At 51.1% G+C, this 21662-nt stretch overlaps 1 protein-coding gene across 1 annotated transcript in view; it reads left to right on the forward strand.

Annotated features, from left to right (window-relative positions):
* LOC135223701 (hypoxanthine-guanine phosphoribosyltransferase-like) overlaps nt 1–17037 on the forward strand; it is a 47394-nt gene extending 30357 nt beyond the window's left edge. The window contains exon 5 of the mRNA XM_064262422.1: nt 16895–17037. Coding sequence (XP_064118492.1) covers nt 16895–17016 — 122 coding nt within the window. The 3' untranslated portion in view covers nt 17017–17037. The remainder of the gene's footprint in view (nt 1–16894) is intronic.
* Nucleotides 17038–21662: the final 4625 nt, after the last annotated feature.

A 21662-nucleotide genomic window follows, 5' to 3' on the forward strand; every position in this document is an offset into this window, starting at 1 on the left:
CACTGCTGAATAACTACTGGTTCCATGCAATGCAAAAACACCATAGAAACAAACAAACAAGACCGAGGAGGGGAAGTCAAAGGTGAGGCAGGAGAGGATGAAGATGACGAGGAGGACGAAGATGAAGGCGAAGACCTACATTGTTTCCTCTTAGGGGTACTACCATACTTCTCTCGAATAACAGAGTCCAGTTTGTCCAGCTTAGCCTGTATGAAAACCTCTGATGGATTGACTTGGAGGTGACGTCATGGTGGTAGATGGAAGTGACGTCACAGCAACAGGCGGAGAGTGTTACTTCATGGCAAAGACTACCCTGGGAGTGACGTCACAGGGTGTATTGGACACTGTGCCCAAGTCGGTGGTCTTGCTGATGGCACGGGAAAAGGTGACACAGGATGAGGCACAGTTAATGAAGCGTCCCGCTAGGCAGCAGCACATACGACCCAAAATAGTGGAGGTTTGGGGGAGGGGGGGGACTGCTAGGGGAGCTACTACTGGAAGGCATGCAGACATGAAATGGGACAATATATAGGCCTTCCAAGGAGGGAACCTTGGGTAGGCCTAAGGAGGCCCACACAGACATCTTGCATGCATCGGACCCCGAAACAAAGGAACAAGATGGCACTACTTCCTCTCTACCAAAAGGAATCACATCTCTCCCTGAGATAGAGGGGGTAGCATACAAAATATCATCCTGAGCAACTCTCAATGCTTCCAAAGACGAATCAATGGAAGAAAAAGAAAGGGACAAGTTATCAGTGGAAGAGGTAGCAGAAGGCAAAAGTCTGGATGAAGGGGAAGCAAAAGCATCCACTAGAGGAGAAGGGAATCCTTCCCAAGATGGATGTGTCGACTTCCTACGATGCTCCTTCTTCTTGTAGAAGTTCTTCCACTGCACAAGTAGCAGTGTCTATAGTAGTACAGTAAAACTTCGGATTTCTTATGCACTGGGTTTTGTATGAGTCAGTTTTCATAAACCTTTCCTGATGAAATATTGACTTGGGTTTTGTATATCTCAGATTTTATACATCCGGAAATGGTCCTTCCATGTTCTCTCGTGACCCATTCTACTTTTGTGTTTGTTGTTTTTTGTGCTTTTTTGTTCAAGTGCAACTGCTAAATAAGCCATCATGGGGCCAAAGAAGGTTCCAAGTGCCAGTCCCATAAAAAAGACGAGAAACACTGTAGAATTTAAGAAAGAACTTGTAGCAAGGTGTTGGAAGATGTTGCATGCCAATCTCAGTAAGAAAATGCTTACAACAAGTGCTGCTGTTAGTGAATTTAAGGCCAGCAGAGGTTGGTTTGAAAAATTCAGAAAGCAAATGGGCATTCATAATGTGCCTACTTCAGTGATAAGGGACATGTTTGCAAAGTGGAGTAATGTAAAAAACTTTGTGAATTATCATCCCTCAAAAAATGCAATCTGTGTGTCCAGCATGTTTAATGACAATGTCATGTTTCACTTTAGGCAAATTTTAAAGAGATACCAGAAACAAATGTCTGGACAGTTTTGTTGTGCAACAGGGGTCCAGCGACTCTCAAGTTTGTCCTAGTGCCAGTAAAAAACAGAGGTAAAGTAACCCTAGATAGTACGAGTAAAAATCAAAGCGGAGGATTAACCCCAGATAGGTCCTTGATACCTGAATTCCTTCTGGAGGGGATTTTCCTTTCAAACAGTAACCTCTTCTCCTCCCTATCCTCTCCTGTCTGTCTCCCATACAGGTAAGAGTGATGTTAAATGTTTATTCATCCATTTCATTAGTCATTTATATTTATTTCTTGTTTTTTTCTGTATGTAAAATATTTTTAGGTATCTGGAATGCATTAATTGGATCTACATTATGAGAATTATTTTTTGGATTTCATACGCTTCAGACTTCGTGAGATGTTCTGGAATGGATTACGTACAGAAACCAAGGTTCTACTATATTAATAAAATTAGACTGACACCTGCTGCAAGTTGTATGGAAGAATCCATAATGAACCACAAAATGCACACACACCCAAAAAACACAAGGAAAGGAATCACAGGCTTAGTGAAAAAAACTGGCTTGGGAGGAGGAAAGCAAAAGCAAACACCTGCTCTCCAAGGTGGTTGAAAAAAGACTAAATGCATTATGGAGTGCAGGCATTGGTGCTGACCAACTTCCACCTTATCTATGCTTTAGATGCCAGATGCCACAAATTTCTTGCATATACAATTTTTCATTGTTGACACCAGAAAGTTTATCCTATTGTCAAGACCGAAGGTTTGTTAGCTATGAAAAATAGATATGAATTTAAAATTTGTCATATTTCTGGGAGCAGATTTTTATAAAACATTATTGCACAAGTATTGTTTAACTCATGCAGGCAATGGAGCCATCTTTTGTTCCGACACGGCATACAAACCTTCGGTCCTTTTACAATAGGAAGGTACTAGCGGCAGCTGGATAGGTCGTAAGCTTTCGAACAAGGGGTTCGGTAGTTAACTGCTTGTCCGACAGGCGCGCGCGCGCGACTGGGAGGTAAACAAACCACTTTTGCTTTCGGCCTCACAGCGAGTAGACGTGTGTGTTCGACGCTCTCTGCCCGCTTCTCGTCGTTTGCTTTCCTTGAGTATATGGTTGTGTTTGTGTATGAAAGAATCATTGTAAGTACAATCATTTCTCTTTTTTTCATTTAATATTTGATTTATTGGTCATCATGGAATCTCCTCGCCTCGCTACCCCACGGCGACTATGCCCGGGTACCGAAGGGCGTAAATGCGGAAAGTTCGCTCATTCCCGGAAATTGACCCACATATTTGCGCTCGGTGTCGGGGGCGCGAATGCACCCGAGCCGAGCCCTGTGAAGTGTGTAATAATTGGTCGGAGGCGCAGTGGACTTTGTATGGGGGCAGGAAGAAGCGAAGGCCTGCAAAGGAGTCGTCGGAAAGCTCTCCCCCCGCTACTCCTTTGGTTACGGACACTTCGTCTTCTCTCCTGCCGCCCGCTCAGCTTCCACGTTTGGCGCCTTCCCCTTCTGGGGGGGTCTCTAGGTCCTCTCCTCACCTGACTTGTCGAGTGTGGAGCAGGGCGCTAGATACCCTGACGTCGAGTTGTACTCTGGGTCCTCTATCCGTTAGTCTTCGGCGCGAGCGGGTAGAGGATCCTGCTAATCACCCGACTTTTGCTTCCTCAGTGCGGTTGCCGCGAAGGACGACCTCGGACAGGTGTGGGCATCGTTGGGGCTGCAGGGCGTGCCGAGTGTCCAGGGGGCTGCTCTACCATCTCGCTGGCTCCGTGGCGGTCACCCATGCGACGGTTACGACCACCACCACGACCCTTACAACACCTGGCTACGCTTCACCTCCTCTGGTGTACACCCCGCACGCGGTCTCTGTAACACCTACTACATCGGTGCAGGGGTCCAGTCGCCGTACCACGGGGGAGTGTGTGCCGCCACCTGGGTTGCCGTGCTGCCGCGACCGGACTTCGTGTGCCCGAAGAGCTCGCCCCTGGACCTCCCACAGTACCAAGGATGTCTGTGCCGCTGGTCCGTCCAACTGGACAGCCTGCACAGCCTGCCGTACCTGCCGTACCTGCCCAGCCGCCGTTCACGGACGTGACGTTGATGACCACTGCTGCCGTTACTGTACCTGCTCCTGCCGTCTCTACTGATGTTCCTGTGATGCCTGCACCTGCTGACGTTGTTCCTGTTCCTGGCTCCGCTGCTCCCGATGATGATCTGTTCGGACAGGTGCGTCCGGGCCCTGTTGCTTCGGCAACAGCAGCCCCGGCTCCGCTCTGGATGACAGATCTGACGTCGGTCCTGAGGAGGTTGATGAAGAAGAAGAGGAGGAAGGTGTCGTCGTCGTCTTCATCGTCTTCTTTGTCGTCGTCGTCGTCTGCCGCCTCTTCCCCTTCTTCTTCTAAGGCTCCCCCGCCGAAGAAGAAGAAGGTCGCCTCCCCCCCCCACCCCCCCCCAAGAAGTCTCCTTCGGGAACTTCTAAGGGCCCGTCTCGCTCTGGTGAGACGGGGGGTTCTTCCGCTGGTCACCCTGCTCCTTCGGGGGCAGGACCCGTCTCTTCTTCCGCAAGGAAGAAGACTACGGGGACCAGGAGGATGCCGGCTAACACCGGACTTCCTCACCTGCTGTTAGTCGGTTTCGGCCCACGGCAGCAGGATCCGTCTCGGCCTCTCGTTCGCGAGAGGTACCGGTGAGTGTACGGTCGCCTAACAGCGACCGTGCAGCCAGGAACCAGACCTCTGAGTCCGCTCAGCGTCAGGTTCACGCACGGAGCGGAAGACTGGTGACAGCCGTCACGCGACTCTCACCAGACCAGCTCTCGCTCTCGCGGCGAGCAGCTGGCTACCCGGGCGGAACGTGACGGTCCATGACCGGCCACGGGCTGAGGCTGGGAAGAGGTCCCCCCGTTCGCCGGCACCAGCCACGGCTTGGTACCAGCGAACTGACGCGCCGTGAGGATACGCACCGGTCTCACCGTGACAGTGGAGCTCGCCGGTCGCCTGACCGTCACTCTCACAGAGAGCGATCGGGTACGGCGACCAGCACCAGCTCTCTGACACACGAGACCGGGGGCCGCTGTTCTCGGTCCAGCCGTTCTCCACAGCGAGACGGCTCGACTAGGTCTGCAGCTCGATCGCCACCGCGGGTTGACGATCGCCTGCAGTCTTCCAAGCCCACTGGTTCTGCCAGCGAGCGAGGAGGGAGCGTCAGGTCTGCCTCTCCCATACCTTCAACCTCCTCGGGTTACACCGGAGGGGCGAGGTATTGAGGAGTGATCGTGAGGGGTGCGCCCCTCAGGATCCCACCACGTCGTCGTACGTACCAGGCACGGTTCTCGGACCAGCCAGGTCGTACGCACAAGTGGTTGGAGGAGACCGAGAGGGGTCTGTCGCTGTTCCTCCCTTGAGGGAGGAGGGTCTCAGATGCTCCTGTTTGAGGGACTGGATGGTCCGACTCCGCAGGACGCAGTCACTCTGAGATCCAGAGGAACTTTGCCGAGGTTATTGCGCTGATTCGTCAGCACAACGACCTCGCGGAAGGATCGCCGCTCCCACCATCCGAGCCCACGTCCCGGCTCGAGTCGTTCTGGGGCCCGAAGAGGGGAACCCAGACCGACGGTGGGTTTGCCGCGTTCCGAGCTTGCAGACTCAGTGCTGGACCAGGTTGAATCGCTTGTCTCCGGACAAGACGGTCGCTCAAGTCTGGCAGGTCGAGCAAGCTGCTTCCTCCTCCTCTGCTGCGACAGCGGCTGCTTTTTTATGTGCCATCTGAAGACCCGATGCCGCCCAAACAGGTGAACCCGGAGTTAGCCAGGCTGACTCCGGGTGTGTCTCTGCAGCAGCTCCTGTCCGAGAACCTATGGTTCTCGCAGCAAGAGGCACTCGGCCTGGAATCTACCGCCATGGCAGCTTTCCAGGCCGTCTCCTGGCTAGATCTGTGGTCCCTCACAGTATCTAAGGTCGCAGCCAACTCCGGGGGAATTTCTCCCGAAGATGACTCGGCCTTTAGGAGACTTTGCCAGTCTGGAGAAGAGCCATCTCCTTCCTTGCCCACCAGACGGTGAACCTGTGGGCCAACCTGGTTCTCCGACGAAGGGACGCTGTCCTTACTCCGGGTTTCCAGGGCGGCCGGGCGTGAAGCGGCGTTGGGACTTCGCAACGGACCTTTACGGAGTTCCACGTCTCTCTTCCCAGGAGAGATGGTGGACGCTGCGGTGGACAGACGGCGCACTGACGACAGTGGACCGTCTGGTTCACCAGGCAGTCTCGAAGGCTTCTGGGCAGCCTCGGACTGCGGCCAAGTCTAAGAGCTCGGCTAGCGCTTCCTCGGTGGCTAGACGGTAGCTGCGTCGAAGCCCCGGGGAAAGACTCTGTCTTCTTCGACTTCTACCAAGGGGAGCCGTAACCAGCCCTCCTCCCACCCAGCCCTCCTCCTCCCGTGGAGGCTCTGGAAGAAGTCGAAGAAAGGGGGGGAAACGCTAGGGACGGCGTTCCCCCTCACCTGCTGCCGGAAGTGGGGGGGTGTTCCTGGCCAGCCATTGGGCAACTTGTCAGCGCTACGGGCGCCGGAGACCTGGATTGTAGATGTCCTTCGGGAGGGATATCTATTACCCTTCGAATCTCGGCCACCCCTCACCTCCAACCCGGTCCAACAGCAGTCGTACGTTCCAGGGTCATCGAAGGACGTAGCATTGAGACAGGAGATCAAGACCATGATGAGCAAGAGAGCTGTAGAAATCGTCACGGATCAGTCACCGGGCTTTTACAGTCGACTCTTCCTGGTGGAAAAGTCTACGGGAGGCTGGCGCCCGGTGATAGATCTCTCTCCTCTGAACCGGTTTGTTTGCCAGAACCCGGTTCACGATGGAGACGGCACGCTCAGTGCTCGACTCCATCAGGGAGAACGATTTCATGCTTCGGTGGACTTGAAGGATGGCGTATTTTCCAATACCCATTCATCAGTCCTCCAGAAACGTTACCTCCGCTTCAAATCCTCAAACGGGACGGTGTACCAGTTTCAGGGCACTTTGCTTCGGTCTCTCAACCGCCCCACAGGTGTTCACGCGAGTGTTCACTCTGGTGTCTGCTTGGGCCCATTCGCACGGGATACGTCTGATGAGGTATCTCGACGATTGGTTTAGTCCTGGCGAGCTCCCGCTCGCAGTTGCTACAGGACAGGGATCGACTGCTCGAGTTCTGTCGCGATCTGGGGATCGTTGTGAACTTCGAAAAGTCCGATCTCGAGCCCAAGCAGAGGATGAAGTACCTGGGGATGCCTGATCGACACGGTAGCAGGGCGAGTCTTCCCCGCAGACTCGCGGATCAGCAGATTCAGGGGAGGCGGCAGCCAACCTAGTTCCTGTCTCGGCAGGAAAACAGGTAGCTCAGCGATGGCAAGTCGTTATCGGACACCTGTCGTCACTCGAGAAGTTAGTCCCTCACGGGCGTCTTCACCTGCGGTCTCTTCAGTGGAGACTAAAGGAGAGTTGGTCACAGGCGAGGATCCCCCAAGCTTTCCAGTGTCACTGACACCGGAGGTGAGGCAGGACCTAGCCTGGTGGCTGGACGACCAGGAACCTCTTAAGAGGAGCCTCCCCTGCGCACTCCCCCCCCGGACATGCAGCTGTTCTGAGACGCATCGACCGAGGGATGGGGCGCACACCTGGAGGAGTGCTGAACTTCAGGAGTGTGGGACGGAGAACGACAGCACCTTCACATCAATGTACTGGAACTCAAGGCAGCGTTCCTCGCTCTCCAAGAGTTTCCAGGACCGCTTGATGGGACACTCAGTGGTGTTGATGTGCGACAACACCACGGTAGTGGCCTACGTCAACAAACAGGGGGGCCTAGTGTCTCTCCCGTTGTACCAGTTGACTCGGCAGGTGCACGAGTGGGCCGAGGCACACTCAATAGAGCTGTCGGCACGCTACATTCCAGGGAAGAGGAATGTAGTAGCAGACACGCTCAGGCCGTCGGGATCAGGTGATAGGGACCGAATGGTCTCTACACCAGGACGTGGCGGAAAGGCTCTTCGACCTGTGGGGGCGACCAGTCGTGGATCTGTTCGCCACCCGGCACAACAGGAAGCTCCAGGTGTTCTTCTCGGCCGTGCCGGACCCATGGGCAGCTGCAGAGGACGCTCTTCAACACCCGTGGGACAACCTCTTCGTCTATTTGCTTTACCCCGTTCAGCCTGATTCGCAAGGTGATCAGTCGAGCACTGGTCACCCCGAATCTCAGGATGATCCTGGTGGCTCCCAAATGGCCACAGGCCATTTGTATCCGGACCTGCTGGCTCTTCTCGCAGGTAGAACCGAGAGAGATTCCCCCTTGGCACAACCTTCTCGCCCATCCACACGTCGAGCGTACCACTGAGCAGTCCAGTCCCTACGTCTTCACGGCTGGCTGTTATCCACCATCTCTTGCGAACGAGAGGCTTTTCTCGTAGCGCAGCAACAGAGATGGCTGGAAACGTCCGTCAGTCCTCTGCAGGCTGTGTACCAGGGGAAGTGGGCCGTCTTCTGTGGTTGGTGTCGTAGACGGGGTCTATCTCCTCTCGAGCCACTCTTCAGCAGGTAGCGGATTTCCTCGTTTTTCTTCGCCGAGAGAAGCTCCTCTCAGTCCCCACAGTCAAAGGATACAGAGCCGCCTTGGCGCTTGTCCTGAAACTGAGGGGATTGGACATCTCGAACTCGTTCGAGATCTCCTTGCTTATGAGGAGCTTCGAAAGGTCTTGCCCACCCAGGGACTCAGGCCCCCTGCGTGGATGTGACTCTCGTCCTTAGGAGTTTGACTCGAACGCCGTTCGAGCCACTCCGAGAGTCGTCAGACAGGGATCTGACCCTCAAGACCCTCTTCTTGCTGGCCCTGGCATCGGCGAAGAGTAGGGGAACTTCATGGTCTTTCCTATGATGTACGACATTCCACCGGGGATGGGGATCTGTGAACGCTCGATTTCGTCCCGAACTTCGTTGCGAAGACTCAGAAACCGTCGATCCCTGACGACAGGTTCGAGTCATTCACGATTCCCTCCCTAATGACTTCACCGATAATGATGTGGATGAGATGCTGCTTTGTCCTGTGAGGGCGCTACGGCGCCTATCTGAAGAAAACTCGACACCTCAGGCCTGAGTGTCGACGCCTCTTCGTTAGCACCTGTGGGGTAACCAAGAAGAAGTATCCAAGAACACTCTTTCATTCTGGCTGCGTGAGGTCATCAGGAGGGCGTATGAGGCTGATGGTAGTGACGACATCCGTACGTCCCGTCCGAGAGCTCACGAAGTCAGAAGTATTGGCCCCTCGTTGGCGTTTCGTAAGAACTTCTCCGTGGCACAGGTCCTGAAGGCAGGGGTCTGGTCTAACCAGACTACCTTTACGTCCTTCTTTACCTTCGGGATATTGCCCACAGGTCCTTGGATACCTTTTCCTTGGGGACCCGTGGTGGCTGCTCAAACAAGTTGTGTAGCTAACCCAGACCCTCGCAGGCTGAAACAGCATCGAGTCCTGGTGTGACTGTGGTGGTGGATGTGTGAATGATTGAGTGACTGGCTCCCTCTTCCCGTCTTTTCCTCCTCCTCTACCTGTGGGCAGAGGGCCACGGTCGTCACTACGCTGGATGAGGACGAGATGCAGGTAGCTATATGACAGAGCCCCATCCTATCTCTTTCACTAGGGATAGGAGCAGATATCCACCAACTTCCTCCTACAAGGGGGGGGAAGTGGATGCCTACAAGAGTCAAAACCCATGACTTTATATTTGCTCCTGTACAGGAACAAGTTCTTACATTGCTGGTACGAAGAGATACGCTTGCCTCTCTCTTAGTACTCGGTCCAGAGGTCTGACCATTGATCCTGCGGTGCACACCCCGATCAATCGGACAGAGGCTTGGATCCCTCCCTCGCTCTTACGACCAGGGAGGCTTCCAAGGTTGGGCGAACACCAGTCTGTTCACAAAAGACTCAGATTCCACCCACCAAGAAGTGAGTCTTCCTATTGTAAAAGGACCGAAGGTTTGTATGCCGTGTCGGAACAAATGACAATTTGTCCAAAATTGCATTTTCATACAATCAACTTACCTGTCAGATATATACATAGCTAAGACTCCGTCGTCCCCGACAGAAATTCAAATTTCGCGCCACTCGCTACAGGTAGGTCAGGTGATCTACCGGCCTGCCCTGGGTGGCAGGACTAGGAACCATCCCCGTTTTCTATCATATTTTCTCTGTCGCCGGTGGTATCAACATTGTTGTTATTACCTCCTGACTTGGATTCTTTTTTCAACATTTGATCAACGTTTTTTCGACTTTTGGTGACGTATTTGGATCGTGTTTTGGCATTCGCTACTGTGGACTGTTTTTGGAATAACTCTTTTGGATTTTTCTCAGGATGTCTGATTCTAAGTGAGTGAGAAGTGTGTGAATGTAGGCTGCAGGGTGAGGATACCGAAAGCTTCGGTTGATCCTCACACTGTATGCCGTAAATGTAGGGGGGTGCAGTGTTCTGCTACTAACACTTGTAAGGAATGCGAGGGTTTGAATGCAGAAGAATGGAAGACTTTGACTTCTTATTTGAAGAAGTTAGAGAGGGATAGAGTTAGAAGACTGAAAGGTGTGAATTCAAGGCCTATTGAGCCTTTTAATGATAATTCTAACCCTACTGCTGGAGAATCTCCCTATAAATCTCATTCTCAGAGTGTCTTTTCGGATTCGGCTTCGGAAATCGCCAATCTAAAAGCGACAATTCGAGACATGAAGTCCAAGATGGCGGACTCGAAAGGTAAGGCTAGTGAGAGTGAAAATTTTAGTGAAGTGAGCCCTATCAGTGTTGTGGAGGGGGCGTTTGATCGTCCCTGCGGCGCTCCCAGGCCTAGACCTCTTCCAAGCTCACATGACCCAGAGGAGAAGGAAAGTCGAAAGCCTTTAAGGAGGTCGGAGGGAATCCCCAACGGTTCAGACGTCCCCTTCAGCTAGCTTTGCTTCATGGCAGCCAGCTCAAGGACGCTACAGGAAAAGCGTCCTTCGCGAGTGTTTCTCGTCCTCTCCCTCTCCCTCACCTAAACGAGGTGGAAGGAGTCGACCTTATCGAGACCGCTGAAGCGTCATATGAAGCAAGATATCGACTCTAGCCCGGAGAGCGCTTCTCTGATGACGCCCCGTCTGCTATCAAGAAGGCGAAGGTGGCGTCAACGTCACCTGACGCTTATGAGGGAAGTACCTTATCATGCTTCTTCCCTAGTGATGACGAAGGGCGTTCAGGCGCTAGAGGTAGGAGAAGCGTCAAGGAAGATCATTATGGCGTGCAAGAACAACTATCATCTCTTGGGAGTTTTAGCGCCCCGTCGGAAGGACGTGACGCTTCCTATTAAGAAGTCCTCGTCCTCGGGTCGCTCCGCTCGGAAGACGTCTTTTAGAAGTGAAGCGTCAAATCAAGAAGATCGTAGACGTGACGCTCCGTCCAAGATTGTGACGCCGAGTAGGAAGCCCTTAGAAAGCGAAGCGTCTTCCAGACGCGAAGCGTCCATCTAAACGTCAACAAGAGACGTCATACATGACGCTCGGAGAGCGGGGAAGCGTCATACATGAACGTCTTCTAAAGCGCCGAGAGAAGCCGCAGGTTGTGACGCCTTCCAAGTCGATCAGAACGGGAAAAAGGAAAGACTTTCATTCCCTTAGCCCCTCTCCGATCAGGAGTTTTGTCTCCCCCAGAAGAAGAAAGTTCTGAAGGAGAACAGAAACTCAGGATTATCACGAGTTCGAACGAAACTCGGAGGATGAAGATCTTGGAAGAGAGGGCTGTCAAACTATAAGGTGTTGACTACCATGCTTCTGGAGGAATACGGAGACGAGTTGACTCCGGCTGCCTCCTCCTTCTCCGCGCTCGCTCTTTTCGAGTGCGAAGGCGAAGAAGACTTCGTCTTTTCTGAAGATGAAGCCCACCATCTCGATGAAGCGGGCTTTACACGCCTTAGACGCCTGGATGAAGTCGAAGAAAGACTTAACCAGGACAGTATTCTGCATGCCTCCAGCAAGGTTAGCTGGGAAAAAGAGGCATATGGTACAAGACGGGGGAGGATATGGTATCGCTCTCCCTTCTACTACGGAGGCAGACTTTTCGACGTTAGTTGACGCTTCAAGGCGTCCTAGTCTTAATTCTGCCCGCATTACTTGGAGTATTTCGGAACTGGATCATCTCCTCAAGGGACTGTTCCATGTATTGGAAGTATTCAACTTCTTAGATTGGTCCCTTGGGGTGATGTCCAAGAAAGCTCACGATTCGCAGGGAATCGAACCTGAAGCCTTGCTATCCATTTTGTCGTGCATCGACAAAGCAGTACAGGATGGATCTTTGGAAGTCTCTGCATTATTTGGAGCAGGTCTTTGAAGAAAAGGACAGTGTATGGCGCCTTCTTAACAAAGGGCAGTCTCTCATGCGCAGAGGGCCAGCTCTGCTATATGCACCTCTTTCGGACTTTTTGTTTCCTTCTAACGTTAGTGAAGGATGTAGCTCACTCTTTAACTGAGAAGGCGACACAGGATCTTCTGACGCAGTCTGCTAGGAGGAAAAGAAACCTGCTTTAGTGTCGACAAGAAAGAACCTAGCACTTCTAGGCAGCCCTTTCGAGTGGTCCGATCTCCAGACCTCCCGCAAGAAGGAAGGCTCCAGAGAGAAGAGGTAGGTCCGCCTTTCGTCCCTTTAAAAAGGGCAAATGAAACAATTCTCCCTCCAAACACCAGTAGGTGCCAGACTCCTGGAATTCGTGGAAGCCTGGACACTGATAGACGCGGACGCGTCTTCACTAAAGATCATAAGGAAGGGATATCGTATCCCTTTCCTGAATACTCCGCCCCTAACGTCTATACCGAGGGAACTATCAGCCAAGTACAAGGATCCTGTACTGAGGGATACTCTTCGATCAATGGTGGAACAAATGTGGGACAAGAGTGCAGTAGAAACTAGTACTGGATCAAAACTCCCCGGGGTTTTACAAATCGCCTTTTTCTAGTGGCGAAAGCCTCGGGGGGGAGGCTGGAGACCAGTACTAGACGTCAGCGCTCTGAACAAATTTGTTCAGAAGGAGAAGTTCTCCATGGAGACTTCTGCTTCAGTCCTAGCGTCATTACGACAAGGAGATTGGATGGTGTCTCTAGATCTCCAAGACGCCTACTTTCACGTCCCGATCCACCCTTCATCGAAGAGTACCTCCGTTTCATGACGGGGGGAAGGATCTTTCAGTTCAGAGCCTTGTGTTTCGGCCTGTCCACAGCTCCTCAGGTCTTCACAAGCCTGATGAGGAATGTGGCGAGATTTCTTCATCTCAAAGGAGTGAATGTCTCGATGTACCTAGACGACTGGCTCATCAGGGCCAGATCGGAGAGACAGTGTTTGGAGGACCTAAAGTTAACACTACAATTGACCAAGGCGTTGGGATTGCTTGTGAACCTCGAGAAGTCTCAGATGACCCCAGACAAGACCTAGTCTATCTGGGGATTCGGATGGATTCTCGGGGTTTTCGAGGTTTTTCCTTCGCAAGAGAGAACAGAGAAAGGTTTGAGGATAATCTCTCTTCTTAGAGAAACAGCAAACGTCAGCGAGGGAATGGTTGAGCCTTCTGGGGACGCTTTCCTCGCTGGAACAATTCTTCCATCTCGGAAGACTTCATATCCGTCCACTTCAATTCTTCCTCAAGAAGTCTTGGAGCTGGAAAAACGGACAACTGTCGGACGTTTTTTCCCCATTCCAATGGAGGTAAAGACACACCTACAGTGGTGGTTGCGTCCTCTGGAAGAGAACAAAGGGGTCTCTCTAAGTTCAAAGAAACCCAGACCTAGTGTTGTTCTCCGACGCGTCGGAGACGGGTTGGGGAGCGACATTAGGCTCGGAGGAATGTCAGGCACCTGGGAACCAGCACAGGTGTCCTGGCACATAAATTGCAAAGAGCTCTTCGCCGTTCACCTGGCTTTGGGAAGAGTCTAGAACCTCTGAGAGACAAAAGGTAGTACAAGTAACGTGGACAACACCACCGCACTTGCCTACATTCGAAACAGGGAGTGGGACTCACTCCTCGTTCCTTTACGAACTCACGAGGACTTATTACTTTGGAACGTCTCACAGGAACATCTCCCTGCTGACAAGGTTCGTACAGGGAGGGGAGTAAGGAATGAAAATGAGGGCGGACAGGCTCAGCAGGAGGAACCAGGTCCTTCATACAGAATGGACTCTGCACGAGGAAGTATGTCGCGATCTTGGTCTCTGTGGGGAAACTCCTCACGTGGATCTATTCGCAACATACATTTCAAAAAGGCTCCCAGTGTTTTGCTCGGTCGTGAAGACCCAAGAGCAATTATGGTAGACCGCCTTCCATGCTAAACTGGTCTCGAGTTGGACGTGTACGCTTTTCCCCCATTCAAAATCCTGGGGTTAGTATTGAAAAAGTTTGTGGCGTCAAAAGAGACGAGGATGACTTTAATAGCCCCCTTTTGGCCGGACCCAGGAATGGTTCACGGAGGTGGTAGAGTGGATCGTAGACTTTCCAAGATCCCTACCAAGAAGGACGGATCTTCTCAAACAACCACACTTCAAGAGGTACCATCAAAACCTCCCCGCTCTCGCTCTGACTGCCTTTGGACTATCGAAAGACTTGTCAGAGCGAGAGGCTTTTCTCGCGAAGTGGCAAGCGCAATCGCGAGAGCTCGCAGAACCTCCACTTCGAAGTATACCAGTCCGAAGTGGGAGGTCTTTAGAAGGTGGTGTAGAGCCAAGAAGTTGTCCTCCTCCTCTACCTCTATAGCGGAAATTGCTGATTTCCTGCTATTCTTGAGAGTAAAATCGCATCTAGCTGTATCCACAATAAAGGGATACAGGAGTATGCTCTCGGCTGTGTTCAGGAACAGAGGTTTAGATCTGGCAAATAACAAAGATCTCCACGATCTCATAAGATCATTTGAGACGTCAAAGTCTAAGGAGCCAGTACCTCCGAACTGGAACTTGGACGTGAGTCCTCAAAGTACCTGTCTTCGGATAAATTTGAACCTCCTCATCAGGCCTCATTTAGAGACGTAACTAGAAAATGCCTATTTCTTATATCGTTAGCAACGGCAAAAAGAATTAAGTTAGTGGATTACAAGCTCTGCAGGATAAAGTAGGATTCAAGGGAGACTCGGCGATTTGCTCGTTTAAGACTCTGTTTTAGCGAAAAACGAGAATCCCACGAATCCCTGGCCTAGGTCATTCGAAATCAAAGGAATGTCTAGTCTCGTAGGCGAGAAGCAGCAGAGGTCTCTATGCCCTGTTAGAGCTCTAAAGTTCTATCTTCAGAGGAAGCGTCAGTTGGGAGGCTCTAGACAAGGTCTTTGGTGCGCGGTAAAAGACCCCACAAGACTGATGTCAAAGAACGCTCTAGCGTTCTTTTGTAAGAAACGTCATTACGGACGCTCACAAGGTTTGTCCGGACGAACAATTACAACTTCTGAGGGTAAAAGCTCATGAAGTACGAGCGGTTGCGACGTCTCTCTCGTTTTATAAGAATATGTCGCTTAAAAACATATTAGATACGACATATTGGAGATGCAACTCGGTATTTGCATCTCATTACTTGAAAGACGTGCGTGTGACGTATGAGAAGTGCTTTTCTCTAGGTCCTATCGTATCGGCAGATACGATTCTGGGTACGGGAGCCGACACCAATCCTTAATATGTATATACTGTTCTTCTGTTGGATATGGTCGAGAATCTCTTCGAACAATGGAGGATTCAGGCTCGCACGGGCGCCGTCTAGGTTGTTCATAAGAGAATTCTCGTCATATCCAATTAGTTGAGTATAATTTTTTTTTTTGGAAAATTATGTATGTGTGCGTAGTGGTTTTTGAGTTACGGTTGTTGTGGCGAGTTGGGGCGGGATAACTCGTAACAATCCTTAGTTCTAACACATGGTTAGGATCAGGTGGTCGGGATGGTTGTGTGCTCCTTCTTAAGGTGTATTGTCATATAAGTGGATCAGCACCCATTGACAAAGTCCTTTTAGGCTCTTGCTTGAGTAAGTGGGTAAAGACCCCATCGGCAGACCCACAAGAACTCTTGGCCATAGATCACATATCTCGCTAAAGTTTCTTGAGGTGATGCAGAACTACTGGGCAACACCCACCCAAGTCTACCACCTATCAGGTAGGAACCAAGGTTTTATTTATACCTACAACATATGTTGTTTACCTGTCTATTCCATATAGTAGCTGTCTCTTACCCTCCACCGAAGGGTGCCAATCAGCTATGTATATATCTGACAGGTAAGTTGATTGTATGAAAATGATATTGTTATGTTACAATAAAGTTTCATACATACTTACCTGGCAGATATATACAATTAAAGGCCCACCCAGCCTCCCCGCAGGAGACAGGTGGAAGAGAGAAAATATGATAGAAAACGGGGATGGTTTCCTAGTCCTGCCACCCAGGGCAGGCCGGTAGATCACCTGACCTACCTGTAGCGAGTGGCGCGAAATTTGAATTTCTGTCGGGGACGACGGAGTCTTAGCTATGTATATATCTGCCAGGTAAGTATGTATGAAACTTTATTTGTAACATAACAATATCATTTTTCCTAACTATACAAACCCTGAGGTCCTTTTACACATAGCCCCACCGCATGCCACCTCATTTCTGCTGACACTCTGCAGTTTTGCTTGGGCCAAAAGCAAAAGTGATTTGTTTACCTCCCAGTCGCGCGCGCGCGGCCTGTCGGACAAGCAGTTAACTACCGAACCCCTTGTTCGAAAGCTTACAACCTATCCAGCTGCCGCTAGTACCTTCCTATTGTAAAAGGACCTCAGGTTTGTATAGTTAGGAAAAATGCAATTTTGGACAAATTGTCATTTTCCATGCATTGAATTTTGGCCATGCAAACACTGAAGGCCTTCTCCCTCTTAGGTTCCTGTAATGCATGACTAGCCTACCATTAAGATCTAAGGAGTTTTTTAAATACTGTACAGGTACTGGCAATTTTAAACTCTCTTCTCGTGTAAAAATTGAAATTTTTAATGTAGGAAATGCTAAGTCATCTAACAATAGTACGTATTGTAATTGTAGTAATCTTATGAGCATTGAAACAAATAGTATAACCTGGCAGCCGTAGTTCCTGAATTGAAGTGCCTTTCACTGAAATATATAGAATTGTATTTTAATACTATGCATTGTAAATTTTATAAGTACGTATTGTAAATTTTATAATGTAGACTGGTTTTAAAACCTGTTCTTAAATGGTAAATAATAAGTAATTTTTGAAAGATGTTTTTTATTTTTATTTTTTTTCATAATCTTCATTGCTTATACAGGTTGTGTGTTACTGTTCCCCCTGTAGCTATATATGTAAAGGGGTAGTGAATTATATTATTTAATACAGAATTTTTTTCAGATTGTGGGTTTGAAATTCCTAATAAGTTTGTTGTTGGATATGCTCTGGACTACAATGAATACTTTAGGGACCTAAATGTAAGTAATTTTTTGCAATTGAGTTTTTTTGCAGATAGTAATTAGTATAATTACTTTCATAATCTATACTTCATGTTTAAGTAGTTACGCTAGTGTGTAGTTGCCAGCTAGTTGCCCCCTTTTTTTTTTTTTTATTAAATAATCAGCGAAGCTAGGAGTTTGGTGAGAGAAACTGCAGGGATGCAAAACCTAAATAAATTACAGTTGTTCTGACACGGCATACAAACCTTCGGTCCTTTTACAATAGGAAGGTTACTAGCGGCAGCTGGATAGGTCGTAAGCTTTCGAACAAGGGGTTCGGTAGTAAATAACTGCTTGTCGACAGGCGCGCGCGCGCGACTGGGAGGTAAACAATCACTTTTGCTTTCGGCCTGCTGGTGTGTAGACGTGTGTATCATCGCTCTCTGCCCGCTTCATCGTCGTTGCTTTCGCATGGTTGTTTTTCTTTTTCTATTTATCTAGTGAAACTGAATTGTAAGTACAATCATTTCATCTTTATTTACATTGAATTGAATTGTGAATTAAAGGATCTTGGTTTCTCCACGCCCTCCGATTACCCGAGTGCCGGGACTGAAGGGCGTAAGTGCGGGAATTCATTTTTCCCAGAAATGATCCTCGTATTGTGTATGCTCGTGCCGAGGGCGGGAGAGCGCTCGCTCCGAGCATATATTTTGGTTGGAATTGTGTAGATGAAAATCGTAAGTAAGTACCCTTTTCATTTATAGTTTTTTTTGACCTGTATGCTCGTTGCCGAGCGAATGCGCTCGGCACGAAAACTTATTCTGTATGGAAGTGGAATCGCAAGTACAGTATTCTTTTTCATTTTCATATATATTTGTTTGTTTTGATTGTAGCAATACTCATTTTGGATCAGTTTCCCGCTCTTACCCGGAAATTGATCCTTTCCCCTTTTTATTTGAATGAAGTGAAATCGCAAGTGCAGTATTCTTTTTCATTTTCATATTTTTTTGAGATTGCATTATTTACTTGGATCAGTGTTGCGCTGAATGACCTTTGCAGGTCCCAGCGCTTGGGCTAAGCCCTAAATTCCATAATCAATCAATCAACTTGGATCAATGTTTCTGCTCTTACCCGGGAATTGATCCTTCCCCTTTTTATTTTGTATGAAGTGAAATCGCAAGCGCAGTATTCTTTTTCATTTTCATATATATTTTGATTGCATCAATTCATTATGGATCAAGGTTTCCGTTCATAATCGGGAATGGATCCTTTTACCCTTGCGCTCGATACCGAGGGCGCAAATGCGCTCGATCCGAGCCCTTATTCATTATGAAGTGAATCGTAATGCAAGATTCTTTTTCATTTTATTCCTTTTATTATTGATTGCATCAATATTTATTTTGGTTCAAGTTCCGCTCATTCAGGGAATTGATCCTTATGCCCTTGCATTCGGTGCCAAGGGCACGATTGCTCTCGGGCTCTTATTTTTATTGTTGGGTACATGGGTGCTGTGCGGGGGTGGGGAACGAGAATTCCCCACCCCCCGCTCAGCTCCCACAGATGGCCCTTCCCCTTGGGGGGGGAGGTTATCTGGGTTCTTCTCCTCGCCCGATCCGTCGAGCGAGGGGGAGGGCGCTCGGTGCCCGATGTACAATTGTATTCGGGGTCTTCCGCTCGTTCGGTGTGGGGCTCGCCCCCCCCGCGCGAGGGGACTTCCCCCCCACTAATCACTACTACTGTTATTTCCGCAGGTGCTATTGCCACGAGGGTGGACCTTGGTGAGGTATGGGCGTCCTTCGATTTGCAGGGCGTGCCTAGTGTCCAGGGGCTGCGGTTCTATGTCTTGGTCTGCTGCGGTCACCCATGGAGCGGTGACCACGACAACGATATCGACTCCAGGTGACGACGTCCCTCCTCACCTGGTGTACTCGCCTCACGTGGTAACAGTCTTGCCTACAGCCGCTGTGAAGTGCCGTTCGCCGTACCGAGAGGGGGGCGTGCCGCCGCCGCTCGTGGTTGCCGCGCTGCCGCGACCACACTTCCGCTGCCCTAGAGCTCACCCCTGGACCTGCCGCCGGTACCAGGATGTTGCTGGCTGCTGCTCCACTTCCTGTGTTTCCGGTGCTGCCTGCCGTACCTGCCGATTCTGTGCTGACTGTGCATGCAGTTGCTGCGCTGGCTGTCCCTGCTGTTGCTGCGCTGGCTGTCCCTGCTGATGCTGTGCTGGCTGTGCCTGCTGTTCCTGAGATGCCCATACCTGCTGACGTCGTCCCTGTTCGTGGTGGTACTACCCCAGACTTTGGTCTGTCTGTACAGGTGCGTCCGGGTCCCTGTGGCTTCGGCTACAGCAGCCCCGGCTCCGCCCTGGATGGCAGATCTTACGTCCTGTCCTGAGGAAGCTGACGAAGAAGAGGAGGAAGGTGTCGTCGTCGTCGTCTTCATCTTCTTCATCGTCGTCGGCTGCCGCCTCTTCCCCTTCGACTTCTAAGGCTTCACAGCCGAGGAAGAAGAAGGTTGCCTCCTCCATCCTAAGAAGTCTCCCTCGGGAGCGTCTCGGGACCCGTCTCACCTCGGTGGGATGGGAGGGTTCCTTCCGCTGGTCCTCCTGCTCCTTCGGAAGCGGGGCCCGTCTCTTCTTCCGCAAGGAAGAAGACTACGGGGACCAGAGGGGTACCGGCTAACACCGGTACTTCCTCGCTTGGTGTCAATGGTTCTGCCACTGCATTAGGGTCCGTCTCGGCCTCTCGTTCGCGGGAGTTACCGAGTGTACGGTCGCCTACCAGCGACCGTGTAGCCAGGAACCAGACCTCTGAGCCCGCTCAGTGTCAGGTTCACGGCACGGAGCGGAAGACTGGTGACAGCCGCTCACGCGACTCTCACCAGACCAGCTCTCGCTCTCGCGGCGACCAGCTGGCTACCCGGACTGACATGACGATCCACGACCGGCCACGGGCTGAGGCTGGGAAGAGGTCCCCCCGTTCGCCGGTGCCAGCCACGGCTGGAACCAGCGACGTGACGTGCCGTGAGGACAAGCACCGGTCTCACCGTGACAGTGGAGCCTGCAGGTCGCCTGACCGTCGCTCTCACAGAGAGCGATCGGGTACGGCAACCAGCACCAGCTCTTCTGACACTCGAGATCGGGGCCGCTGTGCTCAGTCCAGCCCTTCTCCACAGTGAGACGGTTCGACCAGTCCTGCAGCTCGATCGCCACCGCGGGTTGACGATCGCCTGCAGCCCTCCAAGCCTGCTGGTTCTGCCAGCGAGCGAGGAGGGAGCGTCAGGTCTGCCTCTCCCGTACCTTCAACCCCCTCGGGTTACACCGGGAGGAGCGAGGTATTGAGGAGTGATCGTGAGGGGTGCGCCCCTCATGATCCCACCACGACGCCCTACGTGCCAGGCACGGTTCTTGGACCGGCCAGGACGTATGCGCAAGTGGCTGGAGGAGACCGAGAGGGCTGTCGCTGTTCCCCCTTCTTAGGAGGAAGGTTTTCAGAATATGCTCTTGTTCGAAGGGCTTAACGGTCCTACTCTGCAAGATGCTGTGACTTCCGAGATCCAGAGGAACTTTGCCGAGGTTATGGCATGATTCGTCAGCACAACGACCTTGGGGAAGGATCGCCGCTCCACCAGCAGAGCCACGTCTCGGCTCGAGTCGTTTTGGGGCCCGAGAGGGAAACCAAATCGACGGTGGTCTGCCGCGAGTCGGGAGCTTGCCGACTGTGTTGAACCAGGTAGTCTCTCGTCTCCGGACAAGAAGGCTCTCTCAGTTCTGGCCGGTCGAACAAGCTACTTCCACCTCCTCTACTGAGACAGAGGCGTTTCTACGTGTCTTCGGACACCGTATTTGAATACCCCTTCGGTCCTCCTGAGAGGTTTCGACCTCGACGAGGACTGGAATGAGTCGGAGGACGGTATCGGCTCTCTCCTGTCAGGTGTCGATCAGCCCCACCCAGACGACGTTCACAGTGGCGGCAGACCCTTACCTACAGTGAGAGTTCGTAACCCTCCTCGGGAAAACGTTTTCTCCTGACGATACGTTTTCCCAGGCCTCTGGGAGGCCGCGATGGCTGCTCCTTTTCTTCTCCAACTGCTAGTTCCGCTGGGAAGGCGAGCCAGTATCCAATTCCTCCCCCATTCCCTCTCTCCTTACGGCTACGAGGGAAAGGGGAGGGATCCTACAGAGATTTCTCCGTAAGATCCCACGTTAGGGACTGCGCTACCGGGGGGACCTTCGGGTCCTACCTGACGTAAGCCCCGGTCGTTGAGGAGGGATCCTGCCCCTTTCTCGATTTCTACGGGAATCGAGAGGACCACCAGCCGATATCGTTTGACGAATTCGGTGGGGGTTTCGCAGAGTGCTTAGAATTCTACGGAATTTCTAGCGCACTCAGAGTGTTCGAGTTTTTTACGATCTCCAAACACTTAGGCGAGACCACGGTCCAAAGTGAGCGAGAATCCCCGATAATTGTTACACGATAATTGGGAACCTCGCTTATGCTCGAATTCCTGTAATTTCTAGCATTTGGAAGAAGACTGCTACTGAAAGAAGAGTATCTCACAGTAGGCGATTAACCTGGAATAGAGAAGAACGGACGGGAACTTCCAGTTTGGCTTGAACTATCGTCTTCGGTATTCTGTTCACCATTGAAGCTTTCCTTTGGGAAAGACTTCTCCTTCACTCTCTTGACTAGAGAACGAAGGCGGTCGATCTACAATCCTTATTCTCATTC

Source organism: Macrobrachium nipponense, chromosome 10, assembly GCF_015104395.2.
Source record: "Macrobrachium nipponense isolate FS-2020 chromosome 10, ASM1510439v2, whole genome shotgun sequence".
NCBI lineage: Eukaryota > Metazoa > Arthropoda > Malacostraca > Decapoda > Palaemonidae > Macrobrachium > Macrobrachium nipponense.